The following is a 27,536-nucleotide window of genomic DNA, read 5'->3' on the forward strand; positions in this document are numbered from 1 at the left end:
ACCTTGCTGTCCTCGCCCTTACCGACACATGGTTCAATGCCAGTTCTGTCACTGCTCTTGACACTCTCCTTCCTGAGGGCTACAAACTCCTCTCCAACCCCAGGCCCAACTGGCCCAGAGGTGGAGTGGCAGCGATTTTCTCTGAGTTGGTCCGTGATTCTATCATACCTACTCACTCCTATGCCTCTTTTGAATGCCTCATCTGTAGGCGCAGTGTTTCTCACCCTCACTACCATCTACAGGCCCCCCGGCTCTACCCTTCTTTTCCTCGTTGAATGGGACAACCTCACCTCCTCCCTCTTGACTTCTACTTAAAAAACTCCTCCTCAGTGACTTTAATTAACTCGGGAGGATAGCTCAGGGACAACGTGCTCCCTTGGAAGCAAAACGACACGGAGCACCACAGGTTTGATCCCTGGGTCCGCGCTTAGAAACCTCTGGGTATTAAGTGGGTTATAAATATATCATATCATATCATATCCACCTCAGCTCAACTGAATCAGCCAATTCATGGTTATGTGACCTCTGTGACTCTCTCTCCCTCTCGTACTATTCTTCCTTCTGGTCCGACCAACTTAGCTGGACACACTATGAATGACTTCATCTCTGGCGACAACCCTATCCCTAAACCCGGTTACTACCCCTCACTCCTGGTCTGACTACTCTCTCCTCTCTTGCCACTTGGGGCCTCACGGCCCTCCGTTCGAGCCGCCTCCTGCACTGCCAGCTTCCTTTAGAATCATTTGAGCGATGAAGCAAGTGTCAGTCACTGCTTTGCCTCCTCTTTCATCCCCCCGCTTCTGACTAAGTCTTTGCTAAACTTCATCTCTCCATCTCTAACACCCTTGACATCCTTGCCGCTGTCAAGAGGATCCACCTGAAGCCTGCCTCCAAGTGCAATGGATGGCATGACTCCAATCTAGCTTCTCTGAAACATAAGTGCGGAGTTGCTGAACAGAAGTGGCAGACCTCAAGTTCATCCTTTGACAAATTGGCCTGTCGCCTGCTCCAAGTATCATTTCGCTATCCGCTCCATGAAGAGGGCCCACATCCAAGCCCACATCGCTGGAGCCATTAACAACACGGCTGAACTATTCAAAATCTGCAAGGAGCGCGCCAATCCAACTGCAGTGTCCACCTCTCTCCTTCCCTGGCTCTCTGCAAAGCTTTGGCCTCCCATTTCACATCTAAAACTTAGGAAATCCTGTCCTCACTCACCACCACTCCCATCTGCGCTCCTGATCCCCTGCATCCCTTGGCTCACCTCCCTCCCCCCTCCGCACTCTCCTCCCTCCTGCCCATAGCACCTGATGAGAGCTCTAAAGTTGCCCGCTCTATGAAGGTCTCATCCAAACAGGTGCTCCCCTGCTCTTCTAGAACCATTAAGGACATCTCCTCTCTCGCCCCAGCCCTTGACAACTTCTGTAACCACTCCTTCGCCACTGGCTCCTTCCCTCTATCAAAAGCGCCCCCTTGTGCACCCTCTCCTAAAAAAGCTGCCTACTGACCCCTCCTGCCCAGCTAACTATCACCCTATTTCCACCAGCCGCTTCTTGGGTAAACTCTTGGAGAAGATGCCCCCCCCCCCCCAATTGAGCCTTCATGAACATCAATCTGGATTCCAGGCATCCATAAGCACAAAAACTGCTCTCCTGAACACCTGTGAAGACATGCTCGCAAATCTTGACTCTAACTCTCCTGCTGTTTTCATTCTCCTCAACCATTCTATCCCCATAAAATGGCTCTATGATACCATCTGCATCATGGACCAGGCACTGTATTGACTGACCTCTTTCCTCATTAACCACCCTTCCCAGCTGCAACTGGGCCTTTTCTCCTCCACCACCTCGCTCTCTACCTGCGGTGTCCCCAGGGCTCTATCCTATCGCTGTGGCTCTTCAATATCTATCTCGCCCCTCTTGCTCACCTGATCTCTCCTTCTCTCCTCATTTCTAGTGTTATGCTGATGACACACAGGTTTCCTTCAAACTTCTCTCTACCTCCTCCTCCTCCTTTCTCATCCCTGATTGTCTGACCGCCATCCAGGCATGGTGTGCAGGTAACGATCTCTGTCTTAATGCCAGTAAGACGGAGATCCTTCTCATTGGGATACCTGCAACCTGTTTCTCTCCTAACCTATGGCTGCCCTCCTTGTGCCCTCTACCCTCACCATCCTGTGAGGCCAAAAACCTTGGGGTCATCTTCGACTCTGCTCCCACCTTCACCTGATCCATGGAGCCATGATCACCTGTAGCTGTGTGGTTGCACGCCTGGCACAGATGGGCACACTGGAGCTGTGATCATCTGTATCTTTGTGGTAGCATGCCTGGCAGAAATGCGATCGCTGTATCCGTGATCACCTGTATCTGTGTGTAGCAGACATGGAACAGACGGGCTCGTTGGAGCTGTCATTACCTGTATCTGTGTGTAGCATGCATGGCTCAGACAGGCTCGTTGGAGCTGTCATTACCTGTATCTGTGTGTAGAATGCATGGCACAGACGGGCTTGCTGGAGCCGTGATCACCTGCATGTGTGGTTGCATGCCTGGCCCGGATAACGTGGAACATTGATTGCCTGTATATTTACGGTGTCATGCGTGGGTGCAAAGAACCTTTGATGTATATGGTAACATGCCCTAGACTTATTTATGGGGGTATCAGATTCCCTGCATAGTTTTGATGACATGTAAGGAAGAAACTTGCTAACTCTTTGTTAGTCTGTGGCTTACTTTGTTAAATTACATTATACTTGTAAAGAAATAGTTAAGTGAGTTGCATGGGAAATTAGCCAGGGCAGTGGACAGCAATATTAAACTTTGACCTTATGCACTGTCTGTCTATTCTAAGTTCATAGCACTTTACCCACTTTTCTGGGCTTTAAACTCACACTAAAGCCACAATTGTATCTCTACAGGGACTGCAGGTGGCACAGAAAGAGGCTCAAATCCGCCTGCTGGAGGGTCGCCTCAGGCAGACAGATGTGACTGGCTCCTCCCACAACCACATGATCCTGGATGCGCTGCGGGAGAAGGCCGAGTCCAACCCGGAGCTGCACGCGCTCATACACAACGTCCAACAGGGTAGGTTGCACTCATGATGATGAATGAGTTCATTACACAACGTTCAGCAGGGTAGATTGCACTCTTGGTCATGAATTAGTTCATTACACAACGTCCAGCAGGGTAGGTTGCACTCTTGATCATGAATTGATTCGTTACACAACGTCCAGCACAGTAGGTTGCACTCTTGATGATATGATAGGTTATTTATAACGCGCTTAATACCCAGAGTTTTCTAAGCACGGACCCGGGGATCGAACCTGTCCGGCTCTGTGTCGTCTTGCTTCCAAGGCGAGCACGTTGCCCCTGAGCTATCTTCCCAAGATGAATTAGTTAATTACACAATGTCCAGCAGGGTAGGTTGCACGCATGATGATGAATGAGTTCATTACACAACGTCCAGCAGGGTAGGTTGCACTCTTGATGATGAATTAGTTAATTACTCAATGTCCAGCAGGGTAGGTTGCACTCATGATGATGAATTAGTTAATTACACAATGTCCAGCAGGGTAGGTTGCACTCATAATGATGAATTAGTTCATTAAGCAATGTCCAGCAGGGTAGGTTGCACTCATAATGATGAATTAGTTAATTAAGCAATGTCCAGCAGGGTAGGTTGCACTCTTGATGATGAATTAGTTAATTACTCAATGTCCAGCAGGGTAGGTTGCACTCTTGATGATGAATTAGTTAATTACTCAATGTCCAGCAGGGTAGGTTGCACTCATAATGATGAATTAGTTCATTAAGCAATGTCCAGGAGGGTAGGTAGCTCTCATGATTATTGATTGATGGTAGGAGAGGTGGCTGGGGAATCTACTAAGCAGCAGCTGTGTTAATCTCCCACACTGTCTCTGCGGTGGGTAGATTGCTTGACCCAGGCTCATTCAGAGCTCAGCAGTGGCTACAAAATCTGTGGTGTGTGCGGGCACATGTCAACATTTGAGTCCACCAATCAGGTTTATTAGACCGGATTATCACAGAATGTGTTATCTCCCAGTGTCATGTCTTGCAGGACTGCACTTAAATTGGAACATTTTTTTATTGTTAGTCAAGAAAAGGGCAAGATCCTCCTGAACTCAGGAAGGGTTACAGGGCGATGTACATGATTGGTGGCTAGAAAGAGAGTCCCAATAGCAGAACATCCCAGGGTGACCAGTTGGCCGATGAGAGGCGCCCTAGATGGTTGGGGTTCATTGATGGCGGGGGTGCTTTCTTAGGACAGCAGAAGGTGTCTGGCTGGTGGAAAGTGGTATCTAAGGCATTTTCTGTTTAAAATACTTGTCGCAGGTGATCTTTTTTCCGATTTTAATGCTTCTTGTGATAGAGCTGAGCTTCTCGGCAATAACATATATTTCCTTGGCTTGCCTTGCAGAGAACGGTTATGCCAGCACAGACGAGGAGATGTCCGAGTTTAGCCTGGCCTCCGATGGAAGGTAAGCTGCCTGAGAAAGAAAAGTGCACCAATGATGGACGGTAGTAGGAAACAGGGTCAAAAGGCATTAACGATTTTGGTGGTATTGCCCTTGTAACTGTTGGCATTCCCGGATACCGTTACCAGTGCTCAGTCTGGTGGTAATGTAAAAGTGGCAGGCTGGAGATGTGTTCATCCACATTCATGGCCTCCAGAAGTCTCCATTGGGGGTTTGGAGCCTTTAACAGTGGCAGTAATTCTGCCTTTGTTCAATCCTCCATTTTCTTAGGTGTAAAATTGTGCCATTTTTGCAGCGATATTAAGGCATGGAACCTGCGGGGGACACCCCCGCCACCCCTGCATTATTTTTAAAGGAGCGGGGGACACCCCCGCAATCCCTGCTTCCAAAAACCCCCAAAATTACCCCCCCTCCCCCAAAAATATCACTTATGGCCGTTCCAGACGACTATATGTACGGCGATATTTTTGATGGGATGATATGTAGTGATACCCATTAACCTTATAATATGGCAATGTGGTAATGTGGTGGTAATACTTTTACTGCCTTTTTTTACCACACCACTGTGTTCTTCGTAAGGAGGCCCAAAGTACTGTAGCATCGGGCACAATGGTTACAAATTGATTAAAGGGGAAAACCTCTTCCAGTCAAAGCAGTTATGGAACTCAGTGACCTGTGGCCTATGCATGTTATCGAATGTTAAATGTTCTATCTACCAAAGGTTCATACATTGTATTCCATTCCCTCCTTTGCGATGAGCATAGTACCACATAAGTACCATTACACCCCAGCATTCCACTGTCATCAACCCTTTAATAATGTCCCACTGAACATTTTAGTTTTGGTTAATAGATGGTGCTATAGTGCCAATATAATGTGAAACAATTGCATTGGAGTAATCTACGAGGGAGGTGGGATATGAGGTGAGACACACAGCTTGTGAGCGTTGTTTGGTTATTTATCCACCCATTAACTACCTATTGCCATGCTATTCCCTATGACCATACCCACCCACTTCCTGCAGCAGCCTGCCCAAAATACATCCTCCTGGCATCTCGTTGAGCTAACCTTCTAGAGCAGTAACACCAAACTTTGTGCTGCAAGTGCCTGCCAGTGTTATTTCAAAGCAGTAATAGCTTAATTGGAACTTTAAATGTGCTACTGGTGAAATAAAAATGTCTTAACCAAGTGAGCTTTCAGGCACTTGATTTATAAGCAGTACATTTCTCCTTTTCACTGACGTCCTGTTAAAAACAAGCATTGGCAAAGCTAGCAATGTTAGCTTGTGTAGAGGTATTAGATTGGCTTTTGCCGGATGCTGCTACTTGCACCAGGTTTCTACAATTAATGGCCAGTTAGTGCCATTATAGCAGTGCCTGTAAACATGTCTATCCCATGCTTACACAAAAGCCAAAACTGTTGGTATTGGCGATGCTTGCTTCGGTCAGTATTGAGACCCTGATGTTGAAAAACTGAGCAGTTTGCGCACGTTTGGGGTGGTGCATACTGCATGCAGTGCAGAGTCATATCCTTCATGCATACCACTTCTTGAGAGTCAATAGCTATCTGTGGGGGGCCTCTTTCTTCTCCACTGTATGGAGGTTGCCAACCTTTGGAACCACACCCTTTACAGTGTCCACATGGGAGGTAATGTGATGTAATACGAATTTATACGGCAGCAATTACCACTGTAGCGATCGCCCGACGTGCAGGCGCGTCCGTAGAATTGCGTATTGTGACGATGTGTCTGATTCAGCCCTGCCACTATCAAATAGAGAAAGGGTTTTAGGTGCCAAAGAAACCCACCGGCTTGCGATGCCAAGTCATGAATCAATGTGGATTCAACATTAATCTCCTCCAGCCACCGCAGCGCTGAATTTAATATGAGAGTCGGCTTCCGCGTCGTGTATTCAACACAGTGAGAAAAAGCTTTTCCTGACCATGCAGACCAATGTAATCAATTGTGTACATATGATTATTACTGAACTCTGCATTAGATGGAAGCCCCTTATTGCACACACTTTCAAAGGAGTCCTTAATCAGGTTAAGGCCTTTTGTAAATAAAGAAAAGACCTGACTAAAGCTTCCATAGGTTCATTCTCATCACACTGAAGCATGTAACTAGGGTCGCGCGTGCCTGCTCGGTTGGGTGTAAAAACCAGAAGAGCAAATGAAATGACCCAATGCGTAATGCAGGTGCCGCTTAATACTAAGGGTTTCATTTTGATGTGGGGAGGGCACAGATCATAATTTAATGGAAGGGACATGGTCCAGGCCAGGACATTGAGGTTGGTGGCATGTTCGTCCATTCCGGGGTTTCTGCTCGGATGTTCATGTGGGAGGTGATGCTGGAATCCCTAGGTATTGTTCAGGTTGTTTTAATCTACAAAGACCAGGAGACATCATTAGGGATTTATTGTAATACCACCCTCCATACACACACATGGCATTAACAATTAATTTTGGTAAGTGATGTATGATGTGTGACTACAATCTCATCTGCAGCAGCCTACCACTCAAAACTTATCACTGCAGCCAGGCCCTTCCTAACGCAGCAAAACTCCCTCACCATCGCCAGAGCAATCATAGGATCTCGCTTAGACTACTGCAACACACTCCTAATAGGCACCTCAGCAAGGAACATCAAAACACGTTGCAGAACAATGCCCTCAGAGCAGCCACAGGGGTCTGAAAAAGAGACCACATCTCGGCCACCAGGAAATCCATACACTGGCTACCCGTCAAGGAACGCATCCTTTTTAAGTCACTGGCACTTACCCACAAATGTCGCTATGACACAGCACCTAGCTACCTCACGCAACGATTCTCTGCGCCCCCCTCAATCAGACCCGCCAGATCCAGCCAGACCAACCGATTAACCATTGCTAAAAGCCTCAGGATCAGAGCAGGCGGCTCTAGCTTCCCATTCCTGGCAGCTACCAACTGGAACCTCTTCAGAAAAGCAATAAAAACCATGCTGTTTTTTGTAACCGCCACAATGGACTTTACCACATGTATGTATTCCTCATATGTAAAGCACTCGACTACTGTAACCTTGTACGGACTAATGTAAGGCAATCGACTACTGTAACCCTGTTCTTACCAATATAACCCTTGCATTAACCCCACCCCTGTAATTAAGACACATTCTTGAAACAGCGCCTCTATGCCTCCGGGCTGCTAGGCGCTTTACAAATACAATAAATAAATAAATAAATGTTTAAGTTTGAGTTTTAAGCTTACATTTCATTATATAGCACAGTTTATGCCCCCAAATGTGAACCTTGGCACTTTAAAAAATGAAAACCCAGGACTGCCCAAGTGTTTTTATTTATTTATTTAATGAAAATGACAGCGAAAACAATGCATTTGTGGCCCAAAAATGCTTACAAATCTTTTTAACAATGATTTGCAGAGCGGAGGACCAATATCCTTAACAATGAGTGAGAGGATGTGGATATAAGACCAGATGATGCAAGGGAGGTAGAAACATGAACCAGGGGGCAAGGACAGTAGAGTATGATATAGGAACGGGATTGTGGAGGAAGTGCTACGTTTTAGGTTGAAGGGGTGAAGGATAAGTGCCATGAGGCTGTCCTAGAGAAGTATGAAGAGGTGAGAACAGGGTGAGGTGGTGGTGCAGCATTTATGTGCCTCAATTGAACACCTTAAGAAAAATGGTCAGAATTGCATAGAGTCGGCCACAGGAGCATAAACGTTGCTGGTCGCAGTTGTCACGCTCACGGGGCATTGAACACTCAATTCAAAAGAACCCCCAAAGTCTTCAGTAGCTAGACATTTTACACCATGTGGTCACACGCAGGCGAAGTGGCGGTTTAGCTAATTGAATTATGTTGTTCGACATGCAAGAAGAAATAATGAACAGCAATTGGAGCGAAAAGACATTTTCTGGGTATCTTTTTGGAAAGACAATGAGTTGCCTAAGGTTATAAGGAAGCTTTCTAATGGGAAGTATTTCTGTAAAAGTAGTGGTGATTAAGGATTAGATACTGGAATGTATACGATCGGGCTGAACAGATAACAGTCGGAAAACTGGAGGATTTCTTTTATGTTCATCAAAGGTCGGGTTAAGTTTAAGCACCCTTTGGATTCTTAGGAGTTATTTCATTTCCTGTTCCGGTTCTCACCGGGAACTTATTCAATCCAAGAACTGTGGTTATGCGCCATAGACACATAGGAAGGAGCATGTGTTTTGCCAAATGGAAGTTCTAACAGTTTCATTGTGTGTAGCCTTTTAATCAACACAATGTTGTGTTGCTTTTATTTGCAAGAGCACTTAAACGGACACACCTGCAACATTGTGTATAACGGATCTTACAACAAATGCAGTTGTGAGATAATAATACGAATGCTGGAGCTAATACTGGTTTGATCATTGAAAAGTTTATCGCAAGATTGTTGAGTCAACGAGACAGACGCGCTCCCGGTCACGGTAAGTTACACAATGGGCCCAAGCCAAGATTCCAGGGCTGGGAGTTGGGTAGGAAGAAGAAGCGATGAAGGGGTGAGTGGCATTGAGGAGCATGCGGGTGAGGCGGGGTGCTTGTCCCCACTTTAACTCATGTTCTCTGGAACTTCCTGGTTCGAGCGAGAGTCAGTGCCGGCCTAGGAGGGAGAGGCTGAGGTGCTGTTTTTAAAAGGGAAATGCTATCTTGGCTCGTTTTACTACTGCCTATTTACAGTGCTTTTAGTGTGGTTGCGTGATGGGCTCGCGATGTGCTCACGCCGTTCCATGAAGTGTGGAGGCATGCCAAATTGAGGAGTCCCAGTAAATGTTGAGCATTACTGCCTTTCTGAAATGCCATCAACACTGCACTGAAACTCCACATGAAAAAGCTTCATGAAAACATGGTACACAGCAACCCCACCTATCTACGGCATATATGTTATCATTGCCAAGGCAGTCGCGGTGGCTCTGCAGAAAGAATCCTGATCAAGTCCTACTCATAACAGAACACAGCACAGTGAATATAGCCTTACACACTAAAGGAGAGGTCATTATCATGGGATAATGACCCAGGCCTTCGAAGGATCATTATCCCGAGCGATAATGACCCAATCGTTTTTAGTTCCCTGCTTCCATTGCGAGTTTGTCAAAATGGTAAACTAGGAAGTATTATCACTTCTATACAAAAGAGGAGTTTGGTTCCGGTCACAGTCTGCCTCTTGGTTACCTTTGTCGGCTAACTGCACTTGGGTGCCTGCGTTGCGTGGTCCCCAATAGTACAAAGGACACAGAGCCACTTGTGGTTCAACCTTCTTTATTCATTTACTGCCTCTAACTCCGCCCGCCATTTCGCTGGGCCCAGTCTCTTCTTAAAGTGCCAGTCTCGCAGCACTGCTCCGCAACATCCTGCAATATCGGCCCCAGTTAACTCTCCCCTAGGGAATCTACAAGCACACATCTTGCGCCTACACCTCCCCACAACACTCTCCCTGCTCTTCCCATGGGGATATTATACTCACCCAATCAGGATCTGCTCCTGTTCCTCTCACCCTTCTGATCCCATCCCATCCTGCTGCTTCATAGCACTCACAAAAGGACTACTGACCATCTCTCTCTCTTTGTCTGGGGAGGATAGCTCAGGGGCAACGTGCTCGCCTTGGAAGCAAGATGATACGGAGCAACACAGGTTCGATCCCCGGGTCAGCGCTTAGAAACCTCTGGGTATTAAGCATGTTATAAATAAATGACATATATCCTATCAAACCTCACAGAGCGCCTCTTACCCCTCATAGTTCTGCTCTCTCATTTCCTCTTACTCTTGGCCCCCTCTTTGACCCTGAAATGCCCAATATGTAACACCCATGTTTTGCTGTCATTTCAGTCACTGAAAGCAAAATGTGCCTCTATGATATGACCCCTCTCACTTTCCCTCGCTCCTTCAAACACCCTCCCATACACCTCCTTGCTCCCACACCCTTGACACGTCTCCTTGTCTACAGGCCTCTTGCCCCTTCACTCCTTTTCTCTGTCCTGAACACTCCCAACCCCCTAAACACTGTAACCCTCATAGCCCTCATGGGAGACCCGAACATTCATAAAATCTCAATTTCCCACCCCAATGAACTGGAACCACCGGACCACTCTCTCATGCATTTCAATTCAGTCTCTCCCCCTCTCCCCCGCTCCATCTCCTTCTCTCTCGACCTTCTCCCCCACTCTCTTCCTCTCCCTGTCCCCTCTTCCTCTCCTCCTCTCTCTCTCCCTCCTCTCTCTCCCTTTACTTTACTTTATTTCTTTTGTACCACGCACCAAAACTAGCCCGGAGGCATACAGGCGCATAAGATGACACCTAAAAAAGGGGGGGAAGGGGAGACATACAGCATATTACAGATACTCTAAGAAGTGTCTTGGGCATCGAGACCTAACTCATGAACTGCATTTATCTGTAAAGTTAGATCTTCAGATTCTTCTTAAACTTCTCCAGTGAATTTTCCCCTCTGAGATCAGAAGGAATCGAATTCCAGAGTCGGGGTACTGCTACGTCAAACACACTTTTATCAACTTGAGCAAGCTTAGCTCTGGAACAACCAGCATAGAGGTATTATCTGATCTTCCATTTTCCCCAGAGGATTTATTATTTAGCCTGTCTGCCAAATATTGTGGGTTAGAACCTTCCAGGCATTTATGCACCTTAGTGAGCAAACAAAGGTGTATCCGGAGCCAATGGAGCCTCCTCCTTGCTTCTGAGATATGATAATATTTTCTGAGGCCAACTATAGCTCTAATGGCGGTTCCATATTGTTTCATCGCCTGCAATTTCATCCTCTGCCATTTCAACGTATTTTGAACTCTAGGTAATTATCTCCTAATCTAGAGATTCTGAGGGATGTCCCTATGATCATGAGTTCTGTCTTTTCATTATCCAAAGCGAACCCTTTCTCCCTCATGCACCGGTGAATGAGATCAAATATCACATTGATAACAAGTGTATCCTCCTTGTGGTTACCTGATATGAGAATGATACACTGTGTATCACCTGCATAGTTGGAAAAGCATAAGCCCTTACTCTCAAGTAATTGACACAGGGGTTCAGTGAAAATATTATACAAGGAGGGAGACGGGCAGGCTCCTTGTGGGACACTGTAGGGCAGAAGTACTGTAGAGGCCACAGCAACACCACAACATACTCTTGCAGATCTAACCTCCATAAGAGATGGTTCCCATGCCACCGCCTCATCACTAAAATTGCCCACTTCCTTCAGTCTGTCCAGCAGGAGAGGGTGTTCCACCAAATTGAAAGAGGTTGAAAGGGCTAAGACCACCAGTAACATGGTTCGGCCCTTGTCCATGTTGCAGAGCATGTTAGGCTTCAGGTCCAAAAGGGCCAATTCTGTACTAAAACCTGATCTAAAACCAGACTGCCATTTTGTTAAGTGGTCAAATACTTGTTGGTAAGCCACCTTGTCTAAAATCTTCAACAGAAAAGGAGAGTTAGTAATATGTCTGTAGTTACCTGGTAAGTCTGTGCAAAGACCAGTCTTCTTAAGTAACTGAATAATCCATGCTTTTTAAAGATCCAATGGCACATAGCCCTCACTCAGTGAGGCATTGACAATTTTAGTTAGAGTGCTAAGCAATGACTCAGAGCAAGCCTTTACCACGAGGCTGGGCAAATATCTCCCTTGCAATTAGTAGGATTTAAAGTTGCTCAGGATCAACCCGAGTTCTCCTTCCGTCACCTCTCTCCCTCTCACACTCTCTGTTTTGAACTCCCATCAACCCAGGCCAGCATAGTGAGGGATCATGGGAGTCATAGTCCATAGCATCTGGAGAACCACAGTTTGCAGACCATGCTGCTCACTGTCCCCACTTGCCCCCTGACCATCCAACCATACTCCATTTCTCCCCTTTCTTTGTCAATTATGCTCTTTATTTCTCCACCAATATCGGAGAGACATCCTATTTTATCCTCAACCAGTCCAACTGAACTGACGCCTATCCTTTGATATCAACCCATCCTGTGCTCCTGCCTATCCTTTTGAACCACAAACAATTAAGGATGCTATTCCTACCGCTCCATCTCCTATAACCTCCTGCTCTTATGTGCCAAGTGCCCAGTCTCTGAAGAGAGTGGGCAGAAGCCCTTATTGGAAATGAAGCAGATATCCCGCAGAAACGAGCATGAGCCATAGAGGCAAGTTGGAGCAGGAGAAGGTGGTCAACCCCTCAAAGGAGCTGAGCGCCAGTCTTTAATGAAGTCAAGTCTCCACACTGCAGAGATCCTGAGAAGACCGATGGTGGGTGAGAGGGAAGATCCTGACGGGAAGAAGACAGGACCAGAAGAAGTGATCCTGCATGTTGATTGGTGTGGGGAACGTGTTTTGGGTTTGGAGAGATCATGGGATAGCCGAACCCTGGGGACCACTGTCCATAGAGACAGTAAATTAGAGAACCTGAACCCTGCAGCTATTGATGAAGAGAAAGAGCAATTGGAAGTTCCCACAAGTTCAGAAAGAATCCCCCAGTGGAGAGCCCCATTGTCTGTGGGAGTGCACAAAAGAAAGAGAGGAGGCAATGTGGCTAGTTGCTAGTCCCCTAAGTCCTGTGGACTCCATTCCGGTGATGCAACTTTTTATGTGTTCAGTCTTTGAGGATCCAGAGTTCAAATTCGCTGACTTTTTCAGACCCGCAGCAGAAGTTCACTAATTTGCGCTCAATGTCTGTGACCCTATAAACAAGCAGGAATATTTTAACAGTATTAAAATTCAATTTACACTTAATAATAACTATCCCAAATCCCCTCCCTAGGACCTACAAGTCCACAATCAGTACACAGGCAGTGCAGACAAGCTGTCAGCCATGGCTGCCATACAAAGAAATAAGCAATAGGGGAAAAGCTGGACAAAACACTCTACTAATACCGGGCATCTATAATCCATCAACCATATACATGTAGCAGAGCCACCCACAAACCTTATTAGATGTCATGAAGAACCTTCTCAATCATCATGTGGTTTAGTAAGGTTATATCTAATTATTAAGAGAACATACCATTCATGTCAATTATTATCCACGCCATTTTTAATCTTATAATACAAAACACTGTGTTAAAAATTAATTACAACATTAAACTACTCATGGGTTGGTAGTAGTCCCTCTCAACTCGCTTCAGCTAGTGATCAGGCAACAACGCTAACAGCACACCATGCACACTCTTCATCAATTTGAAAAACAGGAATCCAGTCCTGATGAAAACTAGCCCGCAATGGGGTCATGGTTGAAACTAGGAAGAAAGGGAAGTTCTATATCCCTTTACTTAGAGCTCAAGATAATGTTTGATTGAAGACAGTCAGATTGTCCCGCCTTCCGTCTAGACTTCAAGTTAACATAATCTCTGTTAGTTCGCCTTCTCCTTCCCTACATGTCCTCGTAATGTTACACAATGGTTGACAGTAATGTTATATGGTCTACTATTGATGTGGAATTCATTTACTCAAATTAGATTGTTGTTCAAGAGGGGCATCTTATTTATTTATTTATATTTTTAAAGTGCTCACACAGCCCAGGGTCATCGAGGTGCTGTTACAAGAATATGTCTCTTAATTGCGTATTTATAACACACTTAATACCCAGAGGTTTTTAAGCGCGGACCTGGGGATCGAACCTGTGTTGCTTCGTGTCGTCTTGTTTCCAGGGCGAGCACGTTGCCGCTGAGCTATCCTCCCTGCTTTTGGAACCTGATTGAACAGGAAGGGAAGCTGCTGTTCTAGCCTTTACTTTGATCTCTTTGCTCCCTATCCTTTATACACTCTTACATTTCCTTGCACATTGCTTTTCTATTTTCGATCTGTAGTTTTTTGATACATTGGTACATTTATTTCATTTGTGCTTTTTAACTTGTATGTGTCAAAGCCAGCATAATGCAGCTATATTCAAATGATTAAAAATGGAGCAAATCAATCATTTTTTGGACTTGATTTGACCTTCATTCCCCGCCTACCTTGAGTGCTTGTGGTTAAAAATCAATTACAACATTAAACTACTCAGGGGTTAGTTAGTGTGTAAAAATGCATTCTTACATTTCACCATGAAATAACAATGTCTCAATGAATAAGACCACCCTATCACCTACTTATCAAATTTCCAGGAACAGATGTGTTTGTTAATTGTCTGGTCTATACATATCCCATCTGTCTGTATCCGGTCACACGGTGCTCCTAAAGGTGGCAGTAATCACGGGTCTTTACTCAATGACAACAAATATCATACAAACTATTCTTATCAAATGCTGACACTCCATGTATCGGCCTAACGAGCAGGGTACACTACACTTAGTGTGTCTATCTCTTAGACATTTATCTGTGGCCTTCATGAGGACAAGGCAAACTCATTAAAACTCCATGACATGGTTCCTCTTCTCAGCAATGTGCGAATCTCCATCTGTTTCTTCACACACTCTGTGAGTATCAAGTTCTAATTTGTTGCATCGCTTATCAGAGGGCAAGTTCTCCTTCCTTAATTGCCTGGCTACTCCAGCTACATAGGGAGTATGTATTGCGGTAGACTACTGCGGTACTACTCAGACCCTCATTTGAAACCCGTGAAGTTGAACCAACAATTTGTGGACAGTGATACCCACAGAGTATGTGGAGGAACAGATGGGGTATCACACATCGCAGACAAGGGGAGACATGTCAAGGAGTTTTAATGAGTTTATCTAGACCTGATGAAGGCCACCAACACCTAAAAGTACAAAGTCTTTGAACGCCCTGCTCCTAATACGCCACCTCCTTTTTTTGCAACAAATTCTCTTTATACCAGTTAATTTCCTTCTTCCGCAGAATTGAAAAGCTCAACCTAATGAACATTAGGAATATCTGCCCCACCTCACCCACTACTATACTAAAATAATCACCTCTACTCTTCTACTCAACAGGTTTCACTAGTGTCCCATCCCCCTCTCGGCCTCCCTCGCAACCCCCCCTAAGTTTGCAATACACACTACTTATAACCACCCTCACTCCTCTCCTATCTCTGGCCACCGCCTGGGTCTCAATCAGATCCTCTTCAAACGACTCATTTCCTGCCAAAATCTAGCTATGGGCTTGTCCTCTCCTACTTGGCTACCTCTATTTCCCCATAATAGCCATCTTGCACACTCAACTGAAATGGTCTACTTAATCTCCGTTCCCCCTGCCTGCCCTGTGCTGCCTCTTGCTTCTGATCACCCACCCTTTTGACTGCCCCCTCCCTACATCAATATACCACCACCAGTCCAGCATTGAAATCTGCCCTCAAACAACATCTCCTTTCACATTAAGGGTTCTCTGCACACATTGGTGTCACTATAAAATACTGAATCCCATTACTGCAAGGTAGAAAACCTTGCATGGAAAACAGTGAATTTCCCCAAACAAATAGATGGGGGGTTGGATAGGGGTATACTCAATAAGTCCCATCCCCTTTCCTCCATCCTTGTGGGTGTCCCCCAACATAGGGATGGTACCGGAACCTTATGCAGTGAAAAATGAGCTATCCCTTTAAATTTAGCATAGCACACAGCAGTGCAGTCCTGGGCGTGGGAATCCCCAGAGGCCCTGCCCTCCGGCACCTCCCCTTTTTCCCTTTTTCTGCACGGACGGTGTCGGACCTGGCAGCTAGGCGCGCTAACCATTTTTCAGCATTCCGCGTGCTCAGTATTCTTTTTTTCGTCCAATCTCGACCTCCCTCTGGAGCCTCGCCTCCCTCTGTGTATGTCAGCTGCAGGAGGCTTTACGAGATGCGCATCCTGCGATCGTTTTTTCCCAGCCACGGACCCCCATGCGCTCTGCCTTTAGTGCCTGGGGCCCTCCATCACTGGGACGCGTACACGGCTTGCCGCTTTCTGGGTCACCGATCCTTGAAGAATCGCCATTCCCACTGGAGAGAGACCTTCCATTCCTCACCACCCAGTCATCTAAAGGATTTTGTCGCCAGGACTTCACATCAGGAGAAGGTAGGTCCTTTGTTCACCAAGGCCCCCAGCACAGAGGCTTCTCCTGGGACCCCCCGCTGGGAAGGGTACCTTGGACAGACGGCAAACCCAAGGCCGTTAAGGCTACCGGCTCCCATGCCGAGGGGCCAAGGGGCTCTCCTGGGCGATCCTTGGACAAACCCAAGGCCGTTAAGGCTACTGGCTCCCAGGCTGAGGTGCCAAGGGGCTCTTCCGGATTGTCCACCGAGGGTTCTCCAGCTCTTGTGCCTGTCTAACTAGATTCAATGTACTTACCTACAGCTCACATCTTCCTCTTAAGATAAGCCTCAGTGCTCTGCCACACTATCAAGGATCTGAGCTAGTACACACTGATACTAAGAGTTGGGGATCTACAAACCACTGGGATAGCTTACTAAAGTCTTTTTGCCAATAGGACTTTAGGAAAACTCCACTAAAAGGCTAGCCCTACTATCTGCCCCAGTGGAGGCACTTATTTTTCAGTTGGCGTGCCTGGGGTTGGTGCCTCTCTCTTGTTTTAACCCCAGAGTCCTCAAACGCGCATATGTGTGATAAGGTGTGTGTCCTTCACTTGTCACATACAGGTCGCTGTTTAGCCATTCCATCATCCATTTTACTTACCAGTTCTTTCACAGTAAACTTCACCAGCAAAGGTCATTGCACCTTACACTCTGGAGGCACTGCTGAGATTCGGGCAAGTTCACCAGAGGTTCACCAGCCTAATAGTGATCTCCTGTCTATAATTATAATTATAATTGTTCTTTTATAAGACTCTTAATACCAGCAAATTGTTTCTAAGCGCAGGATTCGAACCTGTGTTGCTTTGCGTTGTCTTGCTCCATTTTACTTAACAACTTTTTCACGTTAAACTTCACCAGCAAAGGGCATTCCACCAAGTCTGAAGCGAGATTGCCATAAAGAAATGATACATGAACACACTGTTAATGTGTAGGCAGCCAGGCCACTATGGAGTGTAATTACATTGCGTGTTTAGGATTACGGATGTGACAATTTGGTCTATGTTTGCTGTGCTAATATCTCTTCTGCATTTGTTGTTATATTTGATGAGGCCGGGGCCACTACTACAGGGCTCAAGTCGAGGGTACATGCGGGGGAACGGAGTCCACCCACTTTTTTCAGAGGGTGGACTCAGTCCCCCCAGCTAAAATGAGAAACATTGAATGTCCTCTTTGAATTGATGAATTAAATCCGACATCACGGATCAAATCATAGTCGTCAGGTTTGTGGGCCGACCACTTCACCAGTGCATTATATAACACGATGAAAAACGAAAAACAACTTAAGGTAAAATATCCCATTTCGTTACTGCAAGTCCCAAGGAAAACATTTGTATTGGTTCTTGGAGTTTAAATCATGCACATCTTTTAACGTTTTCAAAAACACTATTAGAAGAAAATATCCCCTCTTGGTTTTGTGTGTGTGTTGTTTTTATGAACACACACACATTTATAAATGTCATTCGTCCTGTGCAATTTGGGTGATTATGAAAAGCCAATTTAATGAAATGTGCATACTTCACCTTGATATGCTAATGTCTGGCAACGTCACATCCCATTGAATTTGTTGGTGAGTCCCCCCACTTTAATATTTAGGACTTGACCCCTGCACTGCTGGGAGATAATGCACATTAGTGATTGTTGTCTCAAACTTATTAGTGATCGACGGTGACCTCGAGAAATGGATCATTGATGTCTTGCTCGTCTTCTGATCTAGTTCAATGGCTGATCAATTCTTTTTATCCTCAGCTTCTCGCAGGCTTGCAGCATGAAGGGCTCCAACAGCCAGGACGACTTCAAATACAAGGTGAGCACCTGCAGGCCTTTAGTGGGAGATGGAAAGAGCAAATGTTTTGGCAGATCATGATTGAAAGCATTGGCCATCCTATCTACCCTTTTTATTTTCTGTTTTAAACCCTAACCTGCCCTTTTTTGCAGAGAAATGTCCATGGTTGGTATATCTTGACACCAATCCTGCCATAGATCAGACGAAACGCCTTCACCAGATTTGGCCAACATTGTTTACCGAGAAACTTCATGCGATCGTTCCCGGCACGATCAATGAGGTTGTTGACTCTAGAGACAGCCTGGACCATACAAAAGCTCTGCACATGCGCTATCAGCTGAGGCCTGTGAGAATGGAGAGAGAATATAGCAGCCCCTATAGCTCACGGCGGAAGGGCTCGAGTGCTATAGAAAGGCTACGACGTTCATTCATCGACAGCGTTTTTTTCCAAGGGTTTTTAATATTCTTTTTTTGGTTAAATTCAGCAGAACATATAGGGGGTTGTGGGTAAGGGTATATAATGCGTAGGAGGGGGTGTTGGGAATAGTGTAAAATTAATAGCGGATGGGGCTGGGAGGGAACCCCCCCAAATAAAATAAACATTTTCGATAAGTTTTTTCAAGAAAAGAAAATGTTGGCAAAAAATCATCGAAAAAAGCCCTGTCGATGAATGAACATAGAACCATTAGAAAGTTCCAGCTATTGAGGAGCAGATGTTCAGATAAATAGGGAGAGCTAATGGCAAAATGATGGCGTGTTGGCAGAAGAGACTTACACTAGCCAGTGTAGCCCTCTCCTTCTGCACTGACTTTAGTAGAACTACCAGCGTTCAAGTTGGGCAATATGCGACCGGGCGGTGAGTTGTCCCTACTAGTAACACTCATCCCTCCCTTTGCCAGGCTGCTTATCGCAGGCATGGTGGTGCCGCCATTAGTGGTAGTGTGAGCTTAGCCCCTGAGGTCATTTCACTATAAGCACCCATGAATTAAAGCATGGATGCCAATGCTTTTTTCTTAAATGTCCTTTCATGACATAACATAATAAAATGTTTGCACTTTGATGGCCGTGAGGGACTCTCTTGGTGTAAATCACTCCTTTTCTACTTGTTCTGTATTTGAACCGAGTGGGCTACTGAAATCCCTTCTTATCCTAAAGTGCCAATCGTAATTTAGGTCCTTTGCCCCATAAAATAATGTAGTGGCTCCTCGGCAGACCTTTTCCTATATAATGCCTCTATTCATATACGGTGCCTGAAATTGACACAATTGTTTGAATGCTACCTGCCATGGTTCTGATCGCAGTGATAAAATGGCTGCTCTATCTCTAAAACAGTTGCCCCTCTATAAGTCATTAAATAGCATCATACACTCATATTTAGCTGGTAGTCCATGAGCACTCCTGTGTTTTTTCTTGGTATGCACTGTGTTAGAGATATTTTCTGGAGGAGATACACCTAATCTCGTGGTATTTTGTTATTGTGGTAAAATGGTGGTATATTTCATTGTGGTAACACATTGGTGTCTTCCCTATTTAGAGTAGCAATGCTCCCCTCAGATTATACCCCAAGACTTGTATTTTATCCCCGGGCCTCCCAAAAGAAAAGTTACCAGACTTATTACACTTATATTCGACAGTGCCACTGTTTTATCTCAGCAACTTATCTACGATGCCGAGCTATGCATTAGCAGCCAAATCACAAGTCATCAGATACACATGCATCGCGCACTTATAAACGTACTTACTATGAACACCAAACTTGACTTCATGTTTTACCACGTGTGGTAAAAGTCATTACCACCTGCAGTAAACTGGGGCTCTTCCATGTAAACCTATAAACTCTGTGTCAGTGAGTGCATTTATGCACAGAAAACCCAACCCAAACTGTCTTAGTTTTAAGCCTTTTATTATAAACACTGTTATTTGGATTTAGTCAGAAACCATGTTATGCAGTATAAACATGCGTACAAGCAGAGAACATGTACATTATATTACATGATACAGTTTGCATTCATTAATAGACACCCTCGGTTTCTATCATATTACCAACCTTGTACTCCGATGCACTTGGTAGTAAATCCAGTCTGAGAAAGAAAAAGGGAATAAAGAAAATGACAGCAAAACAAACCCTTTTTTCTGAATTTTCACAGCTTTGTTCATTTTTGCATCAAGGAACATTACACGTGAAATAAACCTGCCGGCCCTGAATAACTATAAAAACGCATACATTCAGGCATCCACCTCACTTATGTCTGGTTTATATTCACCTTGGAAGCTGGCGAGATTCCTGCACCGTTATCTCTGGAACAACCCTCCTATCAGGACTTTGCTACTGATATGAGATATCGCGACCTCAGCACACCCGGGCAGCCCTCAAGAATAACACGACAGGGATGCCAGGATCTCTTCTTCCCCAGTCTACTGCCTGCCTCCTCGAACACGGCCTGCCGTCTGCCAAGAAGTTTCTGAACCTCTGCACTGCACGTCTCAGAATAATCTCCTCACACCCACTCACAGTGTCTTTTATAATCTCATCCTGTCAGTCAACAGAATGCTTTTCCTCTCTCACCAGATCATGGCACTGAAACCCACATGGTACTATAGTGTTTTTCCGCCGAGCACATTCCATCTTTGCAATTTGTGCCATGCTGAAAGAAATCACACAGTCATTCTGCTTGCAGGTTTTAACTCCATTGCAGAAAAAACACTCATTTTCAGTTAATCTCATCTGAGCCCATTTTGCACTCATTTGTTAATGACTGGCTACAAGTTATTGGGAAGGGGTTGTTAATTGATTATCTCATGTTAGTATGTATGTACATAGTGCAAACCGGATAGATGATCTGTTACCCTGAAGTATTTTAAAATATGTGCCATTGCCAGAATGTGTGCATTTCATTTTTAATGTGCACTGGCCATTCATGATGTTTGTATTTTCTACATGAACCCCCTACCACTACTTATTTGTGACCCCTGTACTTTATTGCTCTCAGTGTCCCTACAACTGTTAAGTAAGTATTACTGCCATTTAAATTGTACATGGCATGTGTATTTTTGGGACCTACATGCAACACAATGTTCTTATACGCAATGCATCCCCTCTGTCTCCCACTTGATGACGTAGAAAGGGCGTCCAGATCCAATTACCTTAATAGTTTGTTCTGGTGTATGTGGTGGAATACACTCTAATCAGCAATAACCAGAAGCTTCCATTTATTATTATTATTATTATTATTATTATTATTATTATTATTATTATTGTATTTATTGAGCGCAGAACTAGCTTCGAGAAGCAATGCAGCACTTTACAGAGGTATACAACAGTACAGATGCATAACAGTGCGCTTTACAGAGGTATACAACAATACAGATACATAATGGAACACTTTACAGAGGTATACAACATTACAGATTCATAACAGAGCGCTTTAAATATGAAACAACAGAACAGATATACAGCGGAGGGTAGGATACAGATGGGCACAGAGGAGGGGTACAGCTGTACTGGGTGGTGGGGAAGAGAGGGGTCCGTGGCCAGGTTCGGACTAGGACACAACATTGTCCCGGGCACCAATGAAAAAGTAGCCCACAGTTGCAAATTACAATTCATTCCTTTTGTGACAGACTGTTTGAGCAGTAGCCAAGAGGGAGGTTTTTCATCAAATGTGATGCAAATTGTGCATTTTAAAGAATATTTATTCAGCAACACTGGTCAAAACTACTAGCCGCATGTGAAGTAACTTTGCAAACAGGCCCAAATGGGCCAAAAAAGTGGCCACTTTGACCCACAAAACGGGCCCACGCTACCATTTTGTGTTTTTGGTTTGGGCATTGCCCTATTGCCCTGTAGGTCAGTCTTTGCCTGCCGGTGGTGTCTAGGGAGTCAGGTGGCGCGAGGGGCGACATGAGGGTCTAGGTGTTGAGGAGGACACACTCTTGAGTTCTTTTCTGAATTGTAGGCGCGTGGGAACAAGTCTGATGCAGATGGAGAGGGGGTTCCATAGTCTTGGGGCACAGCATTAGAAGGCTTGTTTTCTGGTCATTTCCTTATTGCAGCGGCGTATTTCAAGTCTGCACGTGTCCTGGCTTTTGGTGGTGCACTGTCCCCTGGAGATGCTGAGTTTCTCCGGGAGGTAGATGGGTATCTTGAGGGCGACTGCCTTATAGATGATGCAGCAACTCTTGGTCTGATGCCAATATTAATCATCATTAGAGTCGGCCCGTGGCTGCCACCATGGCTCCATGGAAGACCAGAGTGAAGAGTTCCTCCGGACGGGATGAGGGGTGCTGGAAAACAGTGCCCATTCCCAGACAGGGAGGCTCATGAATGAGGGATCCTAGTGGGGTACACAAAGGTTTGCAAGGATAAGCCCGTGAAGGTGCCATGCGACCATGCCACTGGAAATCCTTGGGAGGATTCGCAGCTGGATGCCAAACACTGATGCCATAAGCAATGATAGAGAGTGAGAGCAAATGAGGAGAAGGGAGGAGAGAAGGAGCGCATGCCTCCAAGCAAGGAGAATGGCTGTGCATTAGCGGGATGCCGTAGCGCAACGGGACCATTGCTGAGTGACGAACCAGAAGGGGGCCAGTGTTTGAGAGCCATAATCTCACAGTGGTGAGAGGAAAAGAGAGCCCTAGAAAGCAAGAAGGAGAGGGAGAAAGAGAGAAAGAGAGAGAGAGGGGGGAGAGAGAAAAACAGAGAGAGAGAGAGAGAGAGAGACCGAGACCGAGAGAGAGAGCGGACCGAGTGACTTAGTACAATTACTGTCGACTGGAGTAACCAGTGAATGTTGTGAGAGAAACAGAAGCTGTGCTGCGTCAACGGAGCGTGGAATTAATGTTCTAGTGCACATTATGAGAGAGAAGGAGAGACTGCGCTTCACCCTGGAACATGAGTGACGGCTCCTAAGAGAGCTACTTGTAACCAGCGATCAATGTGAGAAAGAAAGAACCAGCCGCGCTGCATTGCGGAACCTTGAGTGGAAGTTCTCAAGAGCCGAACAGTACCAGAATGTTGAGTGACGTTTCTCAAGCATATAACATTAACGAGTTTAAATTGTGAGGAAAAGAGAGCAACCGCAATATACCCTGAAACACGGTGGAAAGGCTCCTAAGAGCGTAACAGTCAAGCATTCTGGAGCAAGGGTTCCTAAACACTCAATAGAAGCCGAGGCACATTGTGAGAAAGATTTAAAACACAGTTGCAGTTAGGAGTTAGGCTTCTCATGCTTACAATACTGATAATTGAACTGTGTGAGGAAGACTTGCACTGCATCCTGGGAACTGTAGTGCTCCACATTCAACACTGGACATTAAGAGAGAGAGTGAAATAAATGATGGCTTCAAAATTACTTGAATCTGCTTTTATTTATTTTACTAACTTCACATGTGTTACTCTAGTACCATCCACAGGATGGATCAAATAAACACCTTATAGAACAAACAGCTACACCTGATTACTCAATAGCCTTAATTAGAAATACGAATGCTATATTCCTCACATTCATACCAGGATTTTTATTTTTTTACTTTCTTTATAAAAGCACTTGGTATCCCATTTTTTTACAAACACAATACAACTGGCCTAGAAAATGTCAATAAAATCAAGGAGGCAGTTTGACCACAGACACAGAACTTGAGGAGACATAAATAAACATGAGAAGCAGTTTTTAAAACAGGCAAAGTCACACAAGGAATAAAGTCAACACGGCAAGGGAACACATAATAGCCTCATGTTGATCAACGAGGGAGTGCGTAATAAGTAGGATTTGATGTCTATCAGGCGGTTCCCAACCGGCTGCATAGACGCCCAGTGGTCTCCAGTATCGCTGGCCCTAGCAACTGCACGTAGCCACTGCGCAGTCAGCGGTATGGTAGGTTTCAGCCAATGCAGCAGTATGCAGCGCATAACAAACATAGTCTGACAAGTTTGTGCTTATATCCCGTTAGGTCTTCGAATACATGAAAAAGGCACTGCATGGGCCGTGCCCCCAGTCTGCTACCAGTCATATAAGCAAAAGTAGTACATACATCCTCCAATACCCATCAGGCTTTGAACAGCCCCACACCATGTATCAAGGTAACCAGCATTGTCTCTCCTGCACCCAGGGCAGCAGCACGTGCTTGTCTGAGAGATGAGTTTCAATCAGGCCGGGGTGTAGTGATACCTGTGCAGTACTTTAAGCTGTACTAAGCAGAACCGGGATTTGTAAGAGACCTCATGGGTTTGCACGTGCATAGCGCCCCAGATCTCATCAGCCATCTAAATTCATGTCCCGCCCCCATTTGGACCGGGTCTTGGTGAGGGGCACCTGAGCACGGCCTTGGACCAGACTATATAGTGTGGAGACAATGCACTCGGATACCATGTGCATCGATAATAAACCGGAGCATAGAATCATTGGCAGGCTCAACCGTAAATTCCGCCCACAACCCCTTGACCACCCTGTGCAACCCAATGTAGTGAAGCCATTGCAAAGAGTTATGTTGTGTGAGCCCATTTATATCATCAGAAGCTATATAGTTCCCATCTGAGTACATGTGCCCAATAAGCAGAATCAGTTTTGTACCCACTGCCGCTCTGTAGCAGCAACTACTTTAGGAAGGGACGGAATACAGGTCCATAAGGGGAACTTGCCATGGAAAGAATGGGTTAAACCTAAGAGTTTCCACATTTTACGCCAGGCCAAGGCAGTCACACTCACAGGGTCGAATGGGTAGGGGGGTTGCAAACACACAGGCCAGCACCAAAGATCTAATGTCTTGTTCACCCGCAGAGTATTTTTCGAGCTTAACATGCAGATTAGGCACATTCTGCGTAAACCAGAAAGCTGCGTCTTGCACCTGTTCTGCAAGCCAGTATACCTTGACATCATGGGCTGACGCACCCACCCTGTGCACAGTGTGTCCCATTTAAGGCTTACACCCCAGAGTGCCACATGAAGGTGTTAATGTCAACTTCCAGGCAGTTTAGAAAACTTTGCTACTGGCCATAGCAGTAAATTCTGGAAAAAGTAAAGGAGTTTAGGGAGGACAACCATTTAGAGTAAGGCTATTTTGCCCACAGTGCTCAATGGCAAACATGGCCAGGCCTTGTGCTTCAGCGTGCAGTGCGACATGCATGCGGCATAATTATGAGCAAACATGGTAGTGTGATGGCTGGTTACTACAATCCCTAAATATCCCATCTCCAGTGGGGACCATGAGAAGCCAAGCAAGTTTTGTGGCTCGGACGCTGCCTCCATCAGGGGGAAGATTTTGGGTTTGGTGCAGTGTACTCGGAGACCGGACAGTTTCCCAAAGGCGAGAACGTCACTCATAATCGGGGCCAGGTGGACTTGCGGGTCCCACACATAAGAGGATTGCATTATCTGCATGAAGGGATATCATTTTGACTCGCAAGTCAATCGAATGCCTCTGTGTGTGGCGAATAGCAAAGGCGATAAGGGACAGCCTTGAAGTGCGCCCCTGGCTATGCGAAATGGGGTTGAAAGCATACCGTTCAAACTAATCCTTGTGGTTGGCGAAGCGTAAAGTAGTCGCACGCACGACACAAAACTGGGGCCAAAGTTAGACTTGTCCAAAACTGTGTGCGTAAATTGCCATGAGACCGAATCGAAGGCCTTTTGTATGTCAAGTGTGGCCGCCACTGCCTGGGCTGTCGGGTTTATCTGAGCGAGAATATTGAAAAGACAGCGCATATTCAGAGCAGTGTTAAGCCCTGGTATAAAGCCTGATTGATTAGGCTAATTGATATGGGACATGCATGGTGTCAAGCGAGTGGCCAAAATTTGAGCAAAGATCTTAACATCCGAGTTTATCAATGAGAGGGGGAGGTAAGAGCCGCAATTTTATGTTGGGCTTTAGCAGTACCATTACCATTTCCCTCATACTGCTGGGAAGCATTTGCAACTCAAGGGCCTCAACTCACACCTTGTGAAGAGATGGAACCAGGGAAGACTTAAAGGGTTTATAAAATTCTGCAGAAAGGTCGTAGGGCCAGGAGCTTTCCTGGTAGGTAAAACATCAATTACTCGAGCAATGTCATCTAGAGAGATGGGAAACTCTAGTTGAGCTCCAGCCTCCGCTGATAATTGGGTGACTGGGAGAGCTTTCAAAAGTCTGACAATGTCAGAATGTGAGCAAGTGTCTTTATTTGAATATAAATCTGAATAGAAGGTTTCAAATACTTGATTGACCTCGGTGTGTTTACCAAGTTGCATAATTCGTCCTTAATAAACGGGATGCAGGAACTACCACTCGCTTGATGGACCACACGATGCATCAGCCTACCCGGCCTTTCACCCTCTGCGTAATGCCTTGCCACCAACGGGATGTTGAGGAACCTCAGCTCTCTCGCTTAAGAAACCTGAAATCTGTCTAATGCTTCTTTAACCTGTGAGAGCGTAGTGGAGAGGGGGCGAGCCGACTGTTGGTGTTCCAAGCAGTGAAGGTTGTCCTCACTATTCTTAATGTCTTGTCTAAAAGTTTTAAGAACCACAAACTCAGTGTGCATCGCAGTGCCTTGGAGACATTCCCCAGCATACCAATCAAGGACACAGAACCTTCATTTGTCTCAAAATATAGATTTACACGTCCACAGAGATTAGTTTCAAAAGCAACATCTCACAATGCTTGAGATTTAAAACGCAAGGCGGTACGCATCAAGCTGAAGAGTAAACAGAACAGGGGAATGGTCAGAGTATGTTCTTGGCAATATGTCTTCACTGTTGACACCACTAAGAAGTACATCTGAAACAAGCCACAAGTCAATACGGGAAAAATAATTGTGCACAGAGTAGTAATGGGAGTATGCACAGTCACACAGGTTAAGAGCCCTCCACACATCCACCATACACAGCTCAACCAGCCTCTTGCGTACGACTTCAGTAGTCTTTTTAAGCATCCCTATCCAAATCCACATCCAGAATGGTATTGAAATCACCACCGCACAGTATAGGTATCGGGCTAGAGAGCTAACATATCCGTGATTTCAGTGCAGAATGTCGGGTCATCTACATTAGGACCGTACACATTTCACAGGATCATCTCCCTCCCGGCCAGCACCCCAGAGACCATGTCATATTGCTCAAAATGATCTGTGTAAACCTTCCTGTGCTTGAATGATGGAGAGCTACGAAGCAGGGTCCTTACCCTACTGGACTGTGTGGAATTTGTGATGTAAAACCTATGTTTACACCTGTTTTTAGCAAGCCCTTCACATCCAGCAACTATGGCATGGGTCTGCTGCACTAACAAGTGCTTGGCCTTGAGACGTTCAA

The 27,536-nt window shown here is 45.5% G+C and overlaps 1 protein-coding gene across 3 annotated transcripts in view; it reads left to right on the forward strand.

The window, feature by feature from the left end:
* Nucleotides 1-27,536, forward strand: part of KIF21B (kinesin family member 21B) — a 414,008-nt gene that overhangs the window by 313,314 nt on the left and 73,158 nt on the right. For all 3 annotated transcript variants that reach the window (XR_011282930.1, XR_011282931.1, XM_069633645.1), the window contains exons 22-24: nt 2,915-3,080; nt 4,435-4,495; nt 18,219-18,276. Coding sequence is in view for 1 of the 3 variants with exons in the window: in XM_069633645.1 (XP_069489746.1) it covers nt 2,915-3,080; nt 4,435-4,495; nt 18,219-18,276 (285 nt within the window). In the remaining 2 variants the exon portion in view is untranslated. The remainder of the gene's footprint in view (nt 1-2,914; nt 3,081-4,434; nt 4,496-18,218; nt 18,277-27,536) is intronic.

Source organism: Ambystoma mexicanum, chromosome 13 (genome assembly GCF_040938575.1).
Source record: "Ambystoma mexicanum isolate Mex_15411 chromosome 13, UKY_AmexF1_1, whole genome shotgun sequence".
NCBI lineage: Eukaryota > Metazoa > Chordata > Amphibia > Caudata > Ambystomatidae > Ambystoma > Ambystoma mexicanum.